Raw genomic sequence first — 17,483 nt, 5'->3', positions numbered from 1 at the left:
CCTTTTGGACAGTGGCCCTGTAAAGAAGGGTGTGTTTGGGGGAAGAGCATCAGGGAAGTGGGTATCTTTTTTTGTTGACACTGAGGAGTCTGAGCTTTGAAAAGACCTATAACCTTTCCTCAAACTCTTCTTTGTATATATAAAATTACCTCTGCCCTTTCCTTTCTTACCTAGCATAGGTGAATATAACCTTTTATATGTAGTTTGTACTTTAAAAGAGACACACACAATGCTTTGAAAGCACCACATGTCCTAACTACTTCTTCCCACTTTAAATTCTTAAAAAAATATATTACCCAGTTGACCGACTCCAAAATTTGATCTTGAAATTCTGGTAACACCTACCTTGGAAGTTCAAGGCAATTTTTCAGCATTTTCTAGGAGGAAAGCCTAATGCTCTATTGGTCTTACACCATTAGAACTGTATGCAGAAGCAGTCCCTGGAAGGCCCGGTACCAACTTGGTGAGCTTTCTGAGAAGTCACCCACGGCCTTGGTTGAAGGCACCAGTTCTTGGAACTCACCTGGACATGGAAGCATTGACGGTCAGAGCTGTGGGGTAGGGGTGACGGAATCCTCCCGTCGTGATCGGGTACACGGGCTGGCCTTGCCTGCAGAGAGGGGGATACAAAGTGAGAGACTGCCCGCACGGGTGGAGGTGGGGGGAAAAGAAAAGGAAGGAAAAGGAAAAGTTCTTTCTGCACAGTCAGCTTTATTCTCATTTGATCAGAACACAAATCTTGGGGATTGTACAGGAAGGATCAAAGGGAAGAAACACAGAACAATTTGAATGCCATAAATCTGATAGGAATGGCTAATTAAATTTTATAACCTCTGCTTATGTCAATAGAGACCCTCTCCCCGAGCTGAAACTAGGTGTTTTGTTGTAATAATTAAAGGCGAAGTCTCGCTTGCTTTAATGGAGCCATCACACTAATTGAGGGCTACACATCCAAAGGAAAACAATAATGAATGTAAATTTATACCAAAATAAAGTACAGTGAATCAAAGGACTTCAGTTGCGCTTTGGGCCTCTTTCGGTATTTAGATCTCGGTGAGAAAACATTAAATTAACAGAGCTTAATTTGTAGCCTTTTGTCAAATTAACAAGTGTTGACAAGAGTTACCGGGGGGGAGAGTCCCCAAGAAGAATTGTGGGTAACCGATAGACAATCACACCTCATTACAATAATTAAAAAATACAGCAACATGCAAAATAGCATCCTCATGAAAGACACACAACTTTTTCCGACAGAGGGTTGTCTGAGTTGGCTATTCCTTTTTATCTAGCCTTCAAATGTCTCTCCATCAGCTGAACGGGGCAAGTGATGCCTGAGAACTATTCCAGGAATGGCAGATATACTTAAGAAGAAACGGGATACGAGCTCACAGCCATGTCTACCCTCCCAACAAAATGAAGGAGAAAAAAATAAACAGAAAGTGCACTCAGGGTTGGTACTTTGTTTCGCTACTACACAATACAAGCTGCTTTTTTAAAAAGAGTGTAGAATCTGTTCAACCAGAGACAGAAGGGTAGGGCCAGGGAGTGAAACGCTCCAAAATTGTATCCTTCTTAAGGCTATGAAAAAAAAATCTTCCCCAAGACTCAAACTTGAGGGTTTTACCAGGATGTATTTCTGTTAAGATTCAACAAATTGTCCTGTGTTTCTTTAAGAATAGAGATCATTGATCATCGTGGGGAAATACACAAATCACAAAACACTGTACATGCATATACACACTTACACAAACATGTATGCTTATGCATCAAAGGCCTTTCAACTCTGACTTTAATACACACTTTCTAAAGGTTGTCTAAGGAAGGTTAATGGTGTAAATACTATACTATACAAGTAAGACTAGGTGATAGAAGGCAAATCATAAAAGGGAGTTTGACAATCTGGGCAGCGAAGAACTAGGGCTGACCCTTAGGAAGGGCCCATGTGCTGGAGCGGGGATTGCAGCTGCCCCACCTCAGCCCTCATAAGCACGTGATGCCCTCAACATGCAAAGAATCTTGGAGAGAGGCAGGCTGAAGAACATGGAGCTTCTCAATAGACCAAACTTTCCTGTGATTGTCAACCTTGGGAGTGAGGGTCAGGATGTACTGGGGGCTGTAGTTCTGTGAAAGAATAAGCCCCACCCCTCGCCCTTTGATTTCAAAATTAGGCTGTGCCTGTCCCCAGTCCCCTGCTGCCTCAATCCAAGTCAGGACTCCAGTTTGGGCTGCCACCAGCAGAGAAAAGCCCTGCTCAGCTACACTGGATAGAAACCTTCAGAACCTTCTGCAATTTCCAAAGCATCACAAGGCAAACTTTGTTTATAGACAGGAACCCAGAGCCTTTGGGGACCATGGGTTCAGAATGCTACATATCAATCAACTTTGTCCTACATAATCCATCTGAGTGGCTACTGACTCGCCTGCTTTCCCATCGGGCATCTCAGCAAGAGTCATCCCACAGTGTCCCACCACCCTCCCTCACCAACCCTGTCTCCCTAATCCCACACATACATGCACAGAATAAATCATAAGCATGCCCACATAAGAAACAAAAAGGAAATTATAAAAAATGGAACTCCTTACTGTGGTACTAACCATCCTAGCGGATGGGGGATCTGCCCAACGGTGCCAGGCGATAGCGGGTAATACGGTGATATATCTGGAGGGTGTGGAGGCCGTGGGATTCCTGAGAAAAGAAGCGGCATTTTCAGTACAAACGAGGGAGAGAGAAACCGTCAGGGGATGGGGACAGGGAAAGGATGAAGGGAGGCATCTCTTCCGCAATCCTATCATGAGGTCCTTTTGTTTTAAGTTTTGTCTCATTATCCCTCTACCCCAGTTTGAAAATTTGGTTTATCTCCTTCTAGATGGATGGGTACATTGGGTAAACACAGACAGACTACGAAAATGCCATCTTGAGCATTTCTGTATCACGTGATTCATGTGATCATTTGAGTTAAAAAAAAAAGTCTAAAGGACTCCACACATAGTAGGTGATCCAGTGATATTATCCCCTTTTTCTCCACTCCTTTTGACTTACCTGCAGGGGAATTACTCCCTGGTTTTCCAACATACTTTTCAAGTTATCACTATTGAAAGGTTACCCTTGCCTTCTTTCAAAAAAGTTAATTTCCCCAGAATGTCTGTCTCCACTGCAACTTAGAAGGTGAGCTAGCTGTAGGAGAAACTAACCAAGTGCCAAGGCATCTTATCCAAGGCAGAATCTGAACTGAACAGACGAGGAGATTACCAGAGGCCAGTATACTCAATTGTAGAACCTAATTCTCTAGAGGACAGAGTCACCTGTGTGAATTCACCCTGTCGGACAGCTGCTGGGGTCTCTGGGGTTAGGACCCCTCAGGAGGCATGCAAGAGTGAATCGGAAGGTCTGTGACACTGCAGGCTTAATTCCATAGGAGGACATCCTGCAATGAATTCTTAGGAAGCAACTGTGACTCAGAGGAACTGTTCTACCAGCGGAAGTAGGAAGCAAAAGGAACAATACCACAGGATTAAAATACACTGAAGGGCATGTGCACTGTTCTTGGATGAAAACTATTTCAATTTTTTAAAATATTAATTCAGGAAGCTTTTAATCAATAAATGAAGTCTCCCTGGGTGACATTTTCATGCAGACACTGCTTTCCCTCTACTACAAAAACCAAACAGATTAGCTGGGCTCGGACCCTACACTGAGCCATTTGCACACGTGAAAGAATGTTTGCAGAGGAAAAGTAAACAGCCAACTGACGTTAATCATATGTTTTATGATAACCATTTAAAAGCTATTCCCTGTACTACCATTATTTAAATGAGACACTGATGTTGCCACTCACTCGAGGAGCCTGGGGCCGGCTGGCAGCCTTCTTCAGCCACGCAAGCACCAGGCTTGGTCCCTTACAAGCACAAAGCCGGCTCGGAGGCTGGGGAAAACCAGCTAGTGTGGCTTCATTCAGGGCAGCAAAGGGCCGCCCGAACAGGGAGTCTACCTCAGTCGGACACCAAACGGTTCCCTCTGATGAAGTGACACGGAAGAGCCATTTTAAATCCGTCCTAATTGACTAGCTGGTAAGAGAAACCCCAGCCAGTGAGCTGCCCAGCCTGAAAGATACATCCTGGCCTCAGCCGTTCTCCCAAGAGCACCCCCACCCCACCCCCACGAGCTGCAGGGGCTGCTGCTTCCACATCTCGTTGCAGGGGGGGCTACAAGAAGTAACCTCTCCTTCTCTCTCTTTCTCCTCCCTTTGGGGAAAAAGCAGCCAGTGAGCACATAGGATGGAAAGGAGGGGACAAGTGGAAAGGTGGAAAGATAATGTGGCCACTTCTGCCTGAGTACCTACTGGTTGTTCCACCATGCAATGAGTGCTGCTTGGTCTCAGTTATAACATCTGTAAAATGGGCTTGATAATGCCCAGGATATTGTAGAGAAGGAAGAACCCAAATCAATCAGCAAAGAGAAGGTGGAACCCAGTTATGTGGCCTCCTAAGACTGTCCCAACATGTCACTGTCAGGTGAGTTCCTCAGCCACCGGGAACTGGGGTTTCGGAGAGCCAGGCCGATGGGGCTCTTTTTCTCCCAGGAGCTGAGGAGAGGCCCCTGAGGCGCCTCCAGAACTATGACTGTCTCAAGTCAGTTTGATGCTCTTGGAGTTATAAGCTACTCTTGAAAAACACTGAGTGGATCACAGCAGGTTCCCAAGACAGGCCCTGCATGGGTACTGGGAGCTCTAGAGAGATCTTAACCACCACAAATGGACTTCTCCAAAGGACAGGGGAGCCCACTCCCTCAGCAGGCTCTGGCTTCCCCAAAGAGCTGCCTTCTCCTTACCCAGGCAAGGGACAGGAGCACCAGGCAAGGGGCTGCTGCCCTCAGCCCGCGTCAAAGCCACACCCCCTCCCCCACCCCAGGAGGTCCTCCGGGGGGGCCCGGGGACCAGCACACCCTCTTGATCCCCAAGCACATGGCCTACCTGTTTTGGGGTCTACGTCAGCTGGTAAGTGTGGAGGTGGGTTTCCTGGGGTGAAGTGTTCATTGCTGTACGTGATAAGAGGCGTGAGTGGGTGGACATGGTGAGGGTGCTGCACGACCGGCACCTTGTTCGACTGTGGGGAGGAGAAGATCAGAGAAGGACACCATCAGGCTGGCTCTGGCAGCCAAGCCTCCCCGCACAGGGCCCAGGGCTCCCCAACCACACCCTCCCACCCTGACTGTGAGATGCCCAAGTCCACCTGCAGCCCCGACCCAATCCAGGTATTCAAGATAACAGAGTTGTGGAACAGTTCTCTAGGTAGGCATGTTTCAGTTCTTACCTCCCCACTGAGCCTTGCTTTTAAAATACCTTCACCACCACCCCATCGTGGAGCTTGCCAGTTTGCACTCTTCCCATTGGCAGGTAAATCACAAGTAGAGACAGATCTCCCAGGCCTACTGTGGCCCTGCATGTGGGGGGATCTTCTACCCCAGACTCCCAATGGAGGGACCTTCAGAAAGCAGGCAGGCTTCACGGGGGACAGGCTAGGAAAACCTTCAGGTACAAGAAACCTAGCAGGGCACAAATCCCACCCACCCAGCCTCCTTAACCACCACCCCCTGTGCTTACCCCTCACACTAGCCCCTCCCTGCCCCTTAGAACCAGTGGGCATGCTACAATCTCCTACAGATGGCATAGATGAAAAGCCCCACTCCTGGTCTGGTTGTGAGTGTGAACTTCACCAGAAAGCTCTAAAATGCCGAGCGAGCACCTGCATATTTTATGCAGATTACAGCAGCCCTGATTCATTAGGAATTTCATTAGGAAATCATCAGGGAATGCTAATAAATTAACTGGAAGATGATGAGTTGGGCTAATAAAAGGTATGCATGTTAGAAATGGGCAGTTCTAGAAAACAAATTTTTGTTTGGGAAGGATGGATAGATGGAGAAGCAGGGGGGAAAAAAAAAAGAAAAGCATTTTTAAGATTTTTCTGGTTGCCATAACCATACCTTTCCAAATTATTCTCCTTACCTTTCCCCAACCCCTTCTCTTTGGCCCCTCCATCCCCTCTCCATTATGCTTTGCAATGCTATAATGTATCCCAGCAAGATCACAAAGGAAAAATTAAGCTGAAACATGCGAACTACTGGGCCATTTACTTAGAATAATCCAATTGCAAAAAACCCTATTCCCAATAGAGGATTTTCACTAAAATCCTACAACAGGGACATTTAACCAGATTAGGTACCAGAGAAGATAAAGAGGCTAGTATTAGATGATGAATGGATTAGAGTCAAGTTTCATTTTAGAACGTGTCTTCATTTCCTTTTATTACTTTTAGGAAGGCACAACTTGCATTAACATCAAGGAGAAGGAATTGCATTACAAGAAAAAAAGTGCGGTTCCATGCTGCCCACTAGCGCCTCCCAGAGTTCAGGGACCAACAAGCAGTCAGCTCTCTACATTTTTCTTCTCACCCTTTTTTTTTTTAAATAGGTAAGGAAGGGTATAATATGGAAAGAGTGTTTCTTGCCACAGTTAATTGTAGGGGAGGCATCTTTAAAAAGTGCTTCTAACTTTTTTATGAGTATGTTTAGCAAGAAAAATATGGCCTTCCTAGATGCTCCAGAAAAAACTACAGGAAAAGAAGTCAATACTTGTAACATCCTGGTGTAGCGACCCCTATAAACAATCAGACACTTTCAGAGGAGACTAGCTAGTTGCCCGGAGCCTTATGATGTGAGTTACCACTTTGCAATCAAAGCACTTTAAATTAAAAGCATCAGTGCAGAGGGCTCTTTGGAGCCTGGTAACACTTCCTTAGCAGCCACAGAGGTCTGGACATGGCCATTCAGGAGAGTGAAGGCTTGCTGCCCCAAGGTCACTGCTAGCATCTCATGGACATGCACTAAGGATTCTTTTAGGGGAACATTTCCATTTAGGACAACATGAAAAGTAACCCACAAAGAAGCTCCCACTGTGTGCTGGGATGGAGAGGGAAGAGCAAGGCAAAGGGAGGGAGAGAAAAGGATGAATCAGATGGAGTGCAGACCATTAGAAGGAAAGGACAATGACTGTTGCTGCCTTCCAGAAGTCTTCTATTTGGTTGGAAAGTTAACACACCTACAGAAAAATGAAATGAAAGAAAGAAGACCAGTCCCAGACAGTTTCAAGGAAATGTGGAAGAACCACAGGGAGCCCAGAGGAGGAAAATTGTCACATAGAGGCAGAAGGACTTTTGGGGAATGGGACCATCATCAGCAGTGGAAGGAAGCAAGTGTATAAATCCGTGATGGGAGGAGAAGGGATGACAGTAGACAGTAAGACCTGTGATTCTCGACCCTGGTTGAGTCAAGTATCTTTCAGGATGCTTGCTTATCACAAATGAGGATCCCCTATCTGAGAAAATCTCTCAGTCAGGACCTAATTCAGTAGGTCTGGGCTTAGGACCTAGGCATTGTGGGTCTGCCCACTGAGTGCCATAGGTGGCTCTTCTGTCCAGAAAAGGACGGAGGCACAGAGAGGCACAAAGGTTAAGAAACGTGAATCCTAAGCAATAATCAAGTCCTAGTTCTTCAAAGATTCCATGGAAAGGGCTCACTGGCACAGAACCTACCAAATGGTAAGTGCAGGAACGGTGGTCTACTGTTACTGCTTTGTTTATTGTTAGGGAGAAGTTGCCTGATGCCACAGTTCTGTGTTCAGTTCAGAAGCGCAAACTCCACGGCTCTCTTCCGAGCAAGCAGGACTCAGAGGAAACCCTTTCTCTACTTGTCCCGCAAAGGATGAAGACGGGATTTGGGCAACTGCACAGTTCATTGGGGGTAGGATTTAAAAATTAATTCTCCCTCTTCCTTTTAGATACATGTTTGAATTTTAGGTATCATTCCAACAGAAGTTGCACACCTGTTCTGGCTACCATGGCCCTCGTGTTATTTTGTACACCGGAGCCTAGCCAAGTGGTATTTTCCTGTTCAGCGCAAACTGTAACATGGCGAGGAGTGGATGTGAAGCTGCTGCCGCCTGGCTTTCAAGGGGGGAAATGGGAGCCCTCTAGGGACATGGTTTTCTTTTTTGAACTTAACTACATGTAGGCAACCCCTATGAAACAACACAACCACACGTCTCTCCAGGTTGACTGGATCCCAAGCAAGCAGAGGGAATGCAGTCCTACCAGCAGAAACCACGGTCTGGTTGCCACTCCCATCCGACCTGCTTAGACCTAGACTGCTTTTATGATGGGAGGATGTTCCTCTTGAAAATGCCTCCATCTCTCCAGCTTCAGGACCCACAGCCCTTTCTTTCTATATCACATCATGCCCATTGCTGGGTCACATATGCACTTTTCCTGGTCCCACTGTAGCTAAGTTCCTTAAGGACAGGAACTGTGTCTTCTAGAACTCTGCGTCCGCTGTAATGCCCAGCCCATGAGAGTGGTGAGCACAATCTCCTAAACTGCATAAGAACCATCAAATTGCAACTGTAAGTATCAGAGGAAGAAAAGGACAGGGCCAATCACAGATTTATTTCAGTACATGGCTGGGCTCTTTAAATGGAGTCTACTTACAGTCATAGAACAGAGTGGGGTGGCCTGCAGCAACCATCCAGTCCAATACCTTATTATAACAGTGCCTTAAAAATGATTTTAGAGCCTGCTGGCATGTATGCAGGGACCAAGAATGAAGAGTGTTAATTCCAGAAAGATCCAGGTTTAAATTCTGCTTCACCAATCTGTGCAACCTCTCTCAGGCCTCTGTTCTGTCCCTGCAAACTCCAGATGAGAACTGTGTCTACCTCACAGGGATGTTGTGAAAATTAGAGAGTATGCCTACAAAGTGCTTAGCACAGTGCCTGTCACATAGCAACACATGCAATACAGAGAAGCTTTGAGAAATAGCATCCAGTTACTACTGACGATGAGAGCACAGTGAAGGGGAGGTTCACTACCCCTCCAGTCTCTTCTAGGTAAATTCACAGGGAGGAAAGCGCAGCCACACACTGCACTCCTCATTTCGAAGGCAAGGACGTTCAGTATGGCACCCGAGTAGATGGGCATTGTGTGGCCACCCTTCCTCAGTCACAAAGCCTTCCTAAAAATATGATACTTGATTAATAAATATATTTTATTATCTCTTTTAAGAAAAACCATCACTTTATTATGCTAATAAATAAGACTGCCAAGGAAGAGTAGAAAGTTAAGTAAGAATAGTTGGGAGATGACCAAGGTCATTCCAGAATCAGGGTGAGAGCTTTGAAGGAGGAGCTGATTAAAATGTTCCAGCAAATAACCCAAACAGGAAATGTCCCCTTTTTCACCAAAGCTCCCACTTCTTTAAAGAAGTCCTTAAGGACTGTGTTCAAAACTGTACCACCCTAAGAAAATTCAGACGTGAAAAGCACCTTTCTTCAGGGAGGGACACAGACAAGCTTCTAGAAAATGCATCCAGGAAACCTAAATTAAAGCAACAATCTATGCTGCAGCTGTTGGTGGGATTGACATCCTGAAATATGTTCTCTCTCCCTTTTATCTTTTTACAGACAGAGCCCATCGTTCAAGGCAAACAATGCAACAGAAAATCAGGTCCTGTTTTGGTGACTACTTTCTTTAAATATCACATATGCCTTCAAAACTACCTGGGAGTGCAAAATCATTATCCCCAGAGACAGCTACCTGAGCCAAGGTTGTGGTTGACAGCGGTCAGAAAGAGCCTAAGTTACTGGTATCTAACCCTTTAAGAATATGATGAAAACTAGGAATCTCTGAGCTGCAAAAACAGCGAATGTTCATAAAATATTCCACGTATGTCCCGGAAGTTATGCTACAGTTGCCCACACACACCTGTACCTGAAACTCACCTTGGAACCACCTAGAGCCCCTTCTCTAGAAGATCTGAGGGGAGAACAGGAGAGAGAAGCACTGACCCAGTGCTAACTGACCAACGCTCTGCAGTCAACGCCAGGTCGGCTCACTGCCACCACCAGGTCGTGGAGCCCTGGCTCTGTACCTGGCTTCTGTGCTGAGCATGACATACTTTACTGAGGCCTTACAGAAAGCCTACAGGCAGTCAGCATTTCTTCTTCGTTCCACATAGGAGGTGGGGAAATCTGTCCTGGGTCACAGCCTTTGGAAGGTGGTGTTTCCAGGCCTTGCACACTCACCTCACCACTCCTCCTGTGTCTACAGAGACTGGCACGGATGCTCACGGCCATGCTGATGCAACGAGCTGCACCCCAAGGAGCTCAGCCTGGGTGACCCTCCCCAACAAGGTAGAGACGCTTCAGGGCTCACAAAGGGATCCGTCCCCAAGCCCCATCCATTAGTCTCTGGAACCTAGACCAACTATCAATGCCCCCTGTGCCACTCCAGCCCCCCACCAAACCCCAAATCAGGAGTAGGTCAGGGCTCCCCGCCTCAGCTAGGCTACCCTTGCCAAAGGGCACTACATATTTTTAGCAGGGTGTACAGCATGTGCTGGTTATGGGAGGTGGAGGGATAAAGACATTAATGGGATGTTTCTCAGATACGGGCACAAGCACTATAAGGGCCCAGCAGGATCCTGGTGATAAAAACATATTATATGTGGTCAGTGCAGCTGACAAGAAAGTAAAGAAAAAGTCAGCTAAAACACCGAACACATTAAATGAAGTCGACAATGTCTATTTAGGGTATTTGGGAACTAAAACCCGCACCTGACTTTAAATCATTAGGGCTTTAGGCTTCCTACCTGGAGAAACAAGCGGCTGTTACACAAAGCAAAGCTTCTCCGGCTCTGTTCATTAAGCTCTGTGGGTTTTGAGCACTGAATAGTTAAATTATGTAGAAGAAAAAGAAAGGGTCTTTTAACAGCCCTCAAAGCACACAAAGCCTTTCTCCCCCAAAGTATTCACCCAACTACAGTGAGGGAAGTGGGGAGGGGATGCCCCTGTGGCTGACCTCTGACCTCTCAAGAACCCTTAGGCAAAGTGCTCTGCGACTGGGCCATGCCACCCTCTTTGCCCAGCGCTCGGAAGCTGGGAAGTGCAAGATTTATTCGGGCACTTCTGGATCCCCTTGCTAGCCCTCCCTAACCCCAACCCCTCAACCTTCTGTAACTGTGGGGAACCCAAAGGGAATGAAAGCTTGGCATTCACCTCACAACCTATTAATCAACAGACGTTGAAAACAAATAGAGCCATTGCTAGCGCTGGCCTCTCCTACGGCCCTCCTCTTCAATACTCCCCTATTGCTCTCCCTTTCTGCAGAAGAAAAATGGGGCCAGAAAGTGCCTTTACGAGCCTAGCACAATAAAACAAAAGCAGCACAGAGGAGCACTTGTCAGCCTCCCCCTCCCCCGGGTGCATAGGACTGTCCCCAGGGGTCTGAGGTTACCAGCCCGCCCAGGCAGGACACTGTTCATTCCAGGTTTACATTTTAAAAAATGGGTTTATAGCTCATTTCCATGTGTCTTTCCAGATGCCACTCACTACGGCTGCACCAATGCCAATGGCGACTAGCACAACGTGAACAGGTGTCACACGTCACTGGACCCATGGAGCAGGGGCAGGGGCAGGGCTGGGGATGAACAAGGGGCTACTTCTTACTCAACAAGCCCTTGGTGACTCAACTAGTCCTATTTTTCAGGCTGTGAACCAGCAGGTGATGAAATGGTCAGTGAAAGCAACCCTCCTGCCTGACCCATTACCCCAACAATTAGCAGCCCCATCAGTGGCTGAACAACCTCAAGGAGACACACAGAGCAACGTGGATGCCGGCCTGTACACAGTGCCACCCCAACTAATCTAATACAAACCTAGTGACTTGGAGGGGAGGTGGGGCAGGTGGACTTCCACCCCTGGCCAGATGGGCTTCTATAAACCTTGCACTCCGCCCCTCTCCCCTCACAGCGGTGGAAGCCCAGCCAGCTAGGACCATCCTGTGCGGTATGCAGCATCCGTTCATGGATGAACACTGCTCCTCTCTATCTAAGACCTTGCCCTCAGCCACCGGCACGCAGTTTCCCTTGACAAGACTTCTACTGATGATAGCTACAGCACTGCCTATGGAAAGCAATAAATAGGAGAGAGAAGGCTTCACAGGATTTCAGTTTTGTGCAGAAAAAATGAGATGGTTAAGAGAAAGGAGGTGTGCCTGTGAGATGCGGGAAAAAAATAGCCACTCTGCAACCTCAGCACACACCCTGCATCACCTGGCCGGGCTGCTGTGGACTGATACACCCAGCAAGGTTGCCAAGTGTAACAGCTTCTACAGCCCCAGGAGGGAGCCTGACACTCAGGGTGCCGCTTGCTCTGTGAATTATCAATGGGTGAGTTCCCCCTTCCCCTTCTGGAATCAAACCCATCTACAGAGCAAGAAGAGGAAGAGAGAAGATTCTCCTTGTCGTCTACAAAATTCTGCCGACTCATAGTTTCTCACATACTCACACAGGCATTAAAATTCTTCATGCAGGGAAATGACTGAACCAGGCAGGCATGGAGAGAATAAAAACGTGCAGTCAATTTTCATCCAAATTCTCTCACACACACATGCATATACATAGAACTAACTCAAACCATTCTAGGCCCTTGGACATTTTTTTTTTGGTCCCTTCTATAATGTTAACAACCCAGCTGTTAACACACCAAACAGACTGCCAGGCATTAAGGGTCTAGGGGGCCAAATTCAGCTCTTCTTAATGACCTTTTCTTAATTCCCAAAGAGGAGGAGGGAAAAGGTGGCGAGAGGCTGGAGGTGTTGAGGTGGGGAGTGGGCACATGAAGGGGACATTCAAACCTGCAAAATTAAGACACGCTCCAGCTGCCTGGCTTTGTGAAATCTGCAGCCAAGGCCCGACCCTGGCAAAACTGCTTTCACAGGCTCTTGAACAATTACTTCCAGTTAAGTTCATTAAACATAATTTATTTCCACTCATTCTTATTTATTTCCCAATAAAAAGAAAGCATCCCATTGTGCCTCCCCCAACTAACCTTTAAAGCTCCTGCCAGCTTAAGTCTTGGCCCGCCCGGTCTGGGCTCACCCTTGGGCAGTGAGTTCCCAGGGTTTCCTGCCTGCCTGCCTCCCTCCGGGAGCATGCCCCGGTATCCCGGAGGTCAGTGAGGGGGTGCAGTAGGCACAACGGGGTCCCCCAACTGTCCTAATCCACCACCAGGTCTCGGAGATGAAGAACAAGCCACTTCATCCCTAAGTCATTTCCCAGGAATGTGCAATCTCCAGCATCCTGAAAGATATTTCTCTACTACTTAGGTATTAAATGATTAGCGTTAGCAAAATCAATCTTGTAAAGTGTCCAAGTCTGCAGAGAATGTTTGAGAATTGGGGAAGAGGGTACAGCTGTTTCTAGGAGGGCAGATTTTGAAAACAGAGCCAGGAATAAAATTAACCTATTCCAAATGAAGAAATCCAAAAGCTCCAGTTCAAAACAACTTTTAAAAAATAATGATTTCCAGCCTGCTCCTCCCCCCCACACCCAACAACCCTAAATCTAGGGATAACGAACTATAATGGAAAGGAAATCACCAATTTTGATTTAGAATAAATTTTAAGTACATAATGGTTATTATATCCTGGGGATTTCAAGAAAGTAGTGAACACAGTCTGATACCACCTTTCTAATTTATTTACAATGAACAGCTGTACAAAAAATGTCTTTTGTTTTTCTTATACACTCTGTGCCTAGCTTTCGAATCAACAGTACTAAGTCTGAAATTCATGCCTGCTACATGGAGTCCAGTAAGAACTCAAGAAACAGCTGTTTTATTCAGAAGCAGGTAAATTTCACCCTGGAAAAGAGCAGCTAAATTGACAGGAGGGATGAACGTTTTCATGTGGCCCAACAGACACAAATGCCCAAACCTTGGATTTAGCAGAAAATCAGCAGATAGATTGAAAAGAATACAGAGACAAAAGTGGGGGCTGTATAGTTCTGCTCTACTTTGCCCTTAGTGTTCCAAACAGGACAGGGCATCCTTTAAAGGACAGCCTCAAAAACTGATCCATGTGAAAAGGACACAGAGCTGAGATGGGATAAGGACATAACACTATTGCTGTTCCTCTGAGTGCAAGCTGAAGAATTAGAGGTAACAAGGGAAATGACCCAGGCTAAGTTCGATCTTTAAAAAAATCTTCAGATGTGTGAAGTATGTAATCTGGAGGGCATGTTAGGATTTCATCACATTCCATAATATTGCAGAAAGAAAGAATGCCATTACACAGCTCAACCAGGCCCCCCCACTGACCCCAAGCCACAACGGGGAGGTTTCCCTAAGAACGTAAAGTTGCAGACACGGTTGCTTCCAGAAAGCTCCAATGCTGCAGCCCATTGTGATAATACAAAGATAGTAATATCTGCATCATTAGAGTCGGGAATTTACTCTTTCAAAGCAATTCCCTTTCTCTTAAGACATCAAAAATGGAGGTTTGCCATCCCCAAAGCAGCAGGACTGCTATTAAGTAACCCAAGTCATTTGAGTAACTAAAGATCTGGAACCTTTCAGAAATCTTGAAACGGGAGACTGTGCTGGGCTAGGAGATTTGTGGCAACACAACTTCCACATTTGCAGTGCCAGGTTGCACTGTCTTCCCCACAATTCTTGACAGTTTACACAATCATAGTTCTGTTGCTAGAAATGTGCACACAACCAGAAAGGAAAACCAAAACATGCCTGTCATTCCTTTAAGCTCAACTAGAGAATGATTTACCACTCTGTGTTTTATTATTACATATAGGATTTAATTCACGACTTCGAAAACATAAGGACTTTCATGGTCTGTGGTATATTTCATTCCTTCGTCCCCAGAAGATCAGATCTAAGAGCTGACTGGCCATCGCAAATGTTTCTGTTTGGCCGGTCAATAACAACAAAATAATTAAAATAATAGTAAGTAAGGAACTGCCTCCAAATTCAAGAGAATGCCCTTCCACCTATGGCAAAGGATTTGACCCAACAGTTGAACAGAGTATAATGTATCCTAAGCCCCAAATTGATATTGCAAAAAGGCCTTCTTCCTAATCATTAACAGCACAATGGACTGTCATCAGCCTCTTGCTCAGGTTTCCAAAACACATTTTTATATTAAATTTAGAAAATACAAATGCCACAAGCAATAATGTAGCCCTAAAAGGCCTCTAAATTTAGAGACTGAAAATAAATACAACTAAAGACAGAGCAACAGAAACTCAGCATTAAATATGAAACCAAAATACACAGTTTACACAAGCCCTGCTACTGCAAAAAGCCTTATTGCTCAAAAATGTCCCGGGCTTCAAAAGTCTGTGCCTCTATGAGGCAGTGTCATTTTTCCCTCTCTGACTCCAATGGAGCCCACCCTGGTGGGTGAAGGAGCAAAAATGTATTTGCTAGATGATATCCCCACCCCCACCACCCTTTTCCAGATTCCAGTTCATTCGCACCCGGGGAGCCAGCTCTGCACTGCTATGGGTCTGTAAGGATTGTGATGGAAGTCATGCCTTCTCTCCTCCCCATCCTTTGTTTAACCCTTTCCCCCCACTCCCCGAAAAACTGCTATGAAAGGTACACAGTCAAAGGGCACAGCTTGAGTTGACCATTTATTCTTGTTTGGTTTTTGCCTTCCCACCATCTGAATTAAAAACAAATTTTTAAAAAAGCACAGAGGTTTAATGGTGAAGATCATAAGCAAGGACATGAAAACACACACGCACATGTGCGTGCACACACACACTCTCACCTCACTACTCACCCAGCAATTCAAATTGAGGTGCCAACTGCCCAACTGCTGGAAGAGAGAGAACCCAGAGGCCACTGCGCCTCCCTTCCCACTCAGATCGTCCATTCCCACTAAAATTGTATCCCTCGGGTACATAACAGCTTTGGTTTTCTTTCTATCTACCTCAAAAAAACTTTCTCTACCTTCACGATGGGACTAGGCCAGCTTTTATTTCTCCTCCCTTTCTGCTTTTCTCACTTTTCTTCTTCCTTCCAGCTTCCCCTCCCTTTATTTCTTCCACTTAAAGAGCTGGGAAAAAAAGCATCTTTAAAGATGGAGATGGTTCCAAATCTCTGCCCTGCAATGTCCGCAGGCCTCACGCACATCACCTGTGATCATTTTGTTCGTTCTTCCCCTTCACACACATCCCTCAAAACCCCAAACAAACAAAAACAAGCAAAACAAAACAAAAAGAAACCGGATAACCTAGTTCGACTAATAACAGATCATCATTATTTTTTAACTTTAATTAAAGAATCTCCTCCTAGTCTCTAATCTTTACTACCACAAAATCCGTGAAGGACGGGAAGGCCCTGCTCCCAGGCCGCTCAGGGCACCGCAGCGGAGGGCCCCTCCCTCGCCCGTTCCCGTGGGCAGCAGCAGGGACAGAGCTGCTGCTGAGAGTCGCTAAGAAATTACGGTCAGCCATGAGGGAAAATGATCGCCCCGATGCAGGAGGCAGGCACTTTATCTGCAAGACTGTCAAATCCCTCAAAACAAATTTGTTAAGGAGAGGGCTGCAGAGGGAGAGGGGAGGGAAGAGGAAAGTATATTTTCTTGTCAATGACACAGGAGTGACACTCGGTAGGGCCTTGCCTGCCACACGTACACACCCTCTTCTCCTTCCAGAGCAACAACCTGGGTCTGAAACATTTGCAACTGACCTCTCCAGAAGCGAAGAACTGGCATTCCTGTAGTCAGAATGCTCGCTGGCTTTCTGACTGTTGAATTCTGTGAATTCACCCCAGAATGAGAGACAGACAGACAGACAGACAGACAGATCAAGAAAGAGAGAAAGAGAAAGGGAGAGAGACAGAGACAGAGACAGAGACAGAGAGCGACTGGGGAAGAAAGCAGAAAGAGAAGCAGCAGAGGGACGTAAAGGCTGTCCCCGAATCCCGCAAACCCGACTTACTCTTCCTGGGTCTCTCATAGGATCCAGGGCCAGGTACATTTGTGTGGGTTTAACTTAATTAGAGTTGAGGGGCTCAAACATCCCAGGCCTGAAATCGTCCTCTTTTACATGAAAGGGGGCACGGGGTGGCTGCTCCAGGAGGGTTAAAGACAGAAGAAAGTTGCAGAGGACACAACACACCCAGATCCTCCTTCCAGTTGGCTCCTACCCCACGTGTTTGATCATTTCACCCTGTTGGAAAGCAAACACACAACTCCGGATTTGCATGCAGGTAAGAAAACACCCCTGCTGCCACATGGGGTCCTGAAACTGTCTTGCTTGAAGCAAGACCAGTGGCAAAGATTTGGTTTCTTATGGCTGCAGGATACCTAACAGAAAGGAGATGTTTCTAATTTACCGACCGATTGCCCAGCTGTTTATCTCCAAACCCACACGGCTGTTTTCATGATGTTGGTCTGTAAGCAATCTGTTAATACACGGGACAAGTTAATAACCCTCGGCCCCCTCCCTGCCCCCCATAAAACAAAAACAAGGGCTGGAAGGGTTTAAAGATAACAAAAAAATGAGAATTCTTAATTTTCTTTCCTTCTTTAAAATACTGCTTCATGGCCCCTCTTTCTGGACTTATCCA

General features: G+C 46.2%; 1 protein-coding gene across 50 annotated transcripts in view; it reads right to left on the bottom strand.

Annotated features, from left to right (window-relative positions):
• The window catches only part of TCF7L2 (transcription factor 7 like 2), a 188,451-nt gene that overhangs the window by 21,301 nt on the left and 149,667 nt on the right, over positions 1-17,483 (bottom strand). For 37 of the 50 annotated variants that reach the window (XM_057506330.1, XM_057506337.1, XM_057506336.1 and 34 more), the window contains 3 exons: positions 4,971-5,103; positions 2,584-2,686; positions 524-610 (listed from right to left, as the gene is read on the bottom strand). In XM_057506330.1, the coding sequence (XP_057362313.1) occupies positions 524-610; positions 2,584-2,686; positions 4,971-5,103 (323 nt within the window). The remainder of the gene's footprint in view (positions 1-523; positions 611-2,583; positions 2,687-4,970; positions 5,104-17,483) is intronic. The other 13 variants (XM_057506332.1, XM_057506334.1, XM_036898552.2 and 10 more) reach the window with 1 other exon arrangement.

The sequence above is a fragment of the Manis pentadactyla genome, chromosome 8 (assembly GCF_030020395.1).
Source record: "Manis pentadactyla isolate mManPen7 chromosome 8, mManPen7.hap1, whole genome shotgun sequence".
NCBI lineage: Eukaryota > Metazoa > Chordata > Mammalia > Pholidota > Manidae > Manis > Manis pentadactyla.
Note: the sequence above shows the minus strand (reverse complement) of the source record. Positions and strands in the feature narration are given on the sequence as shown.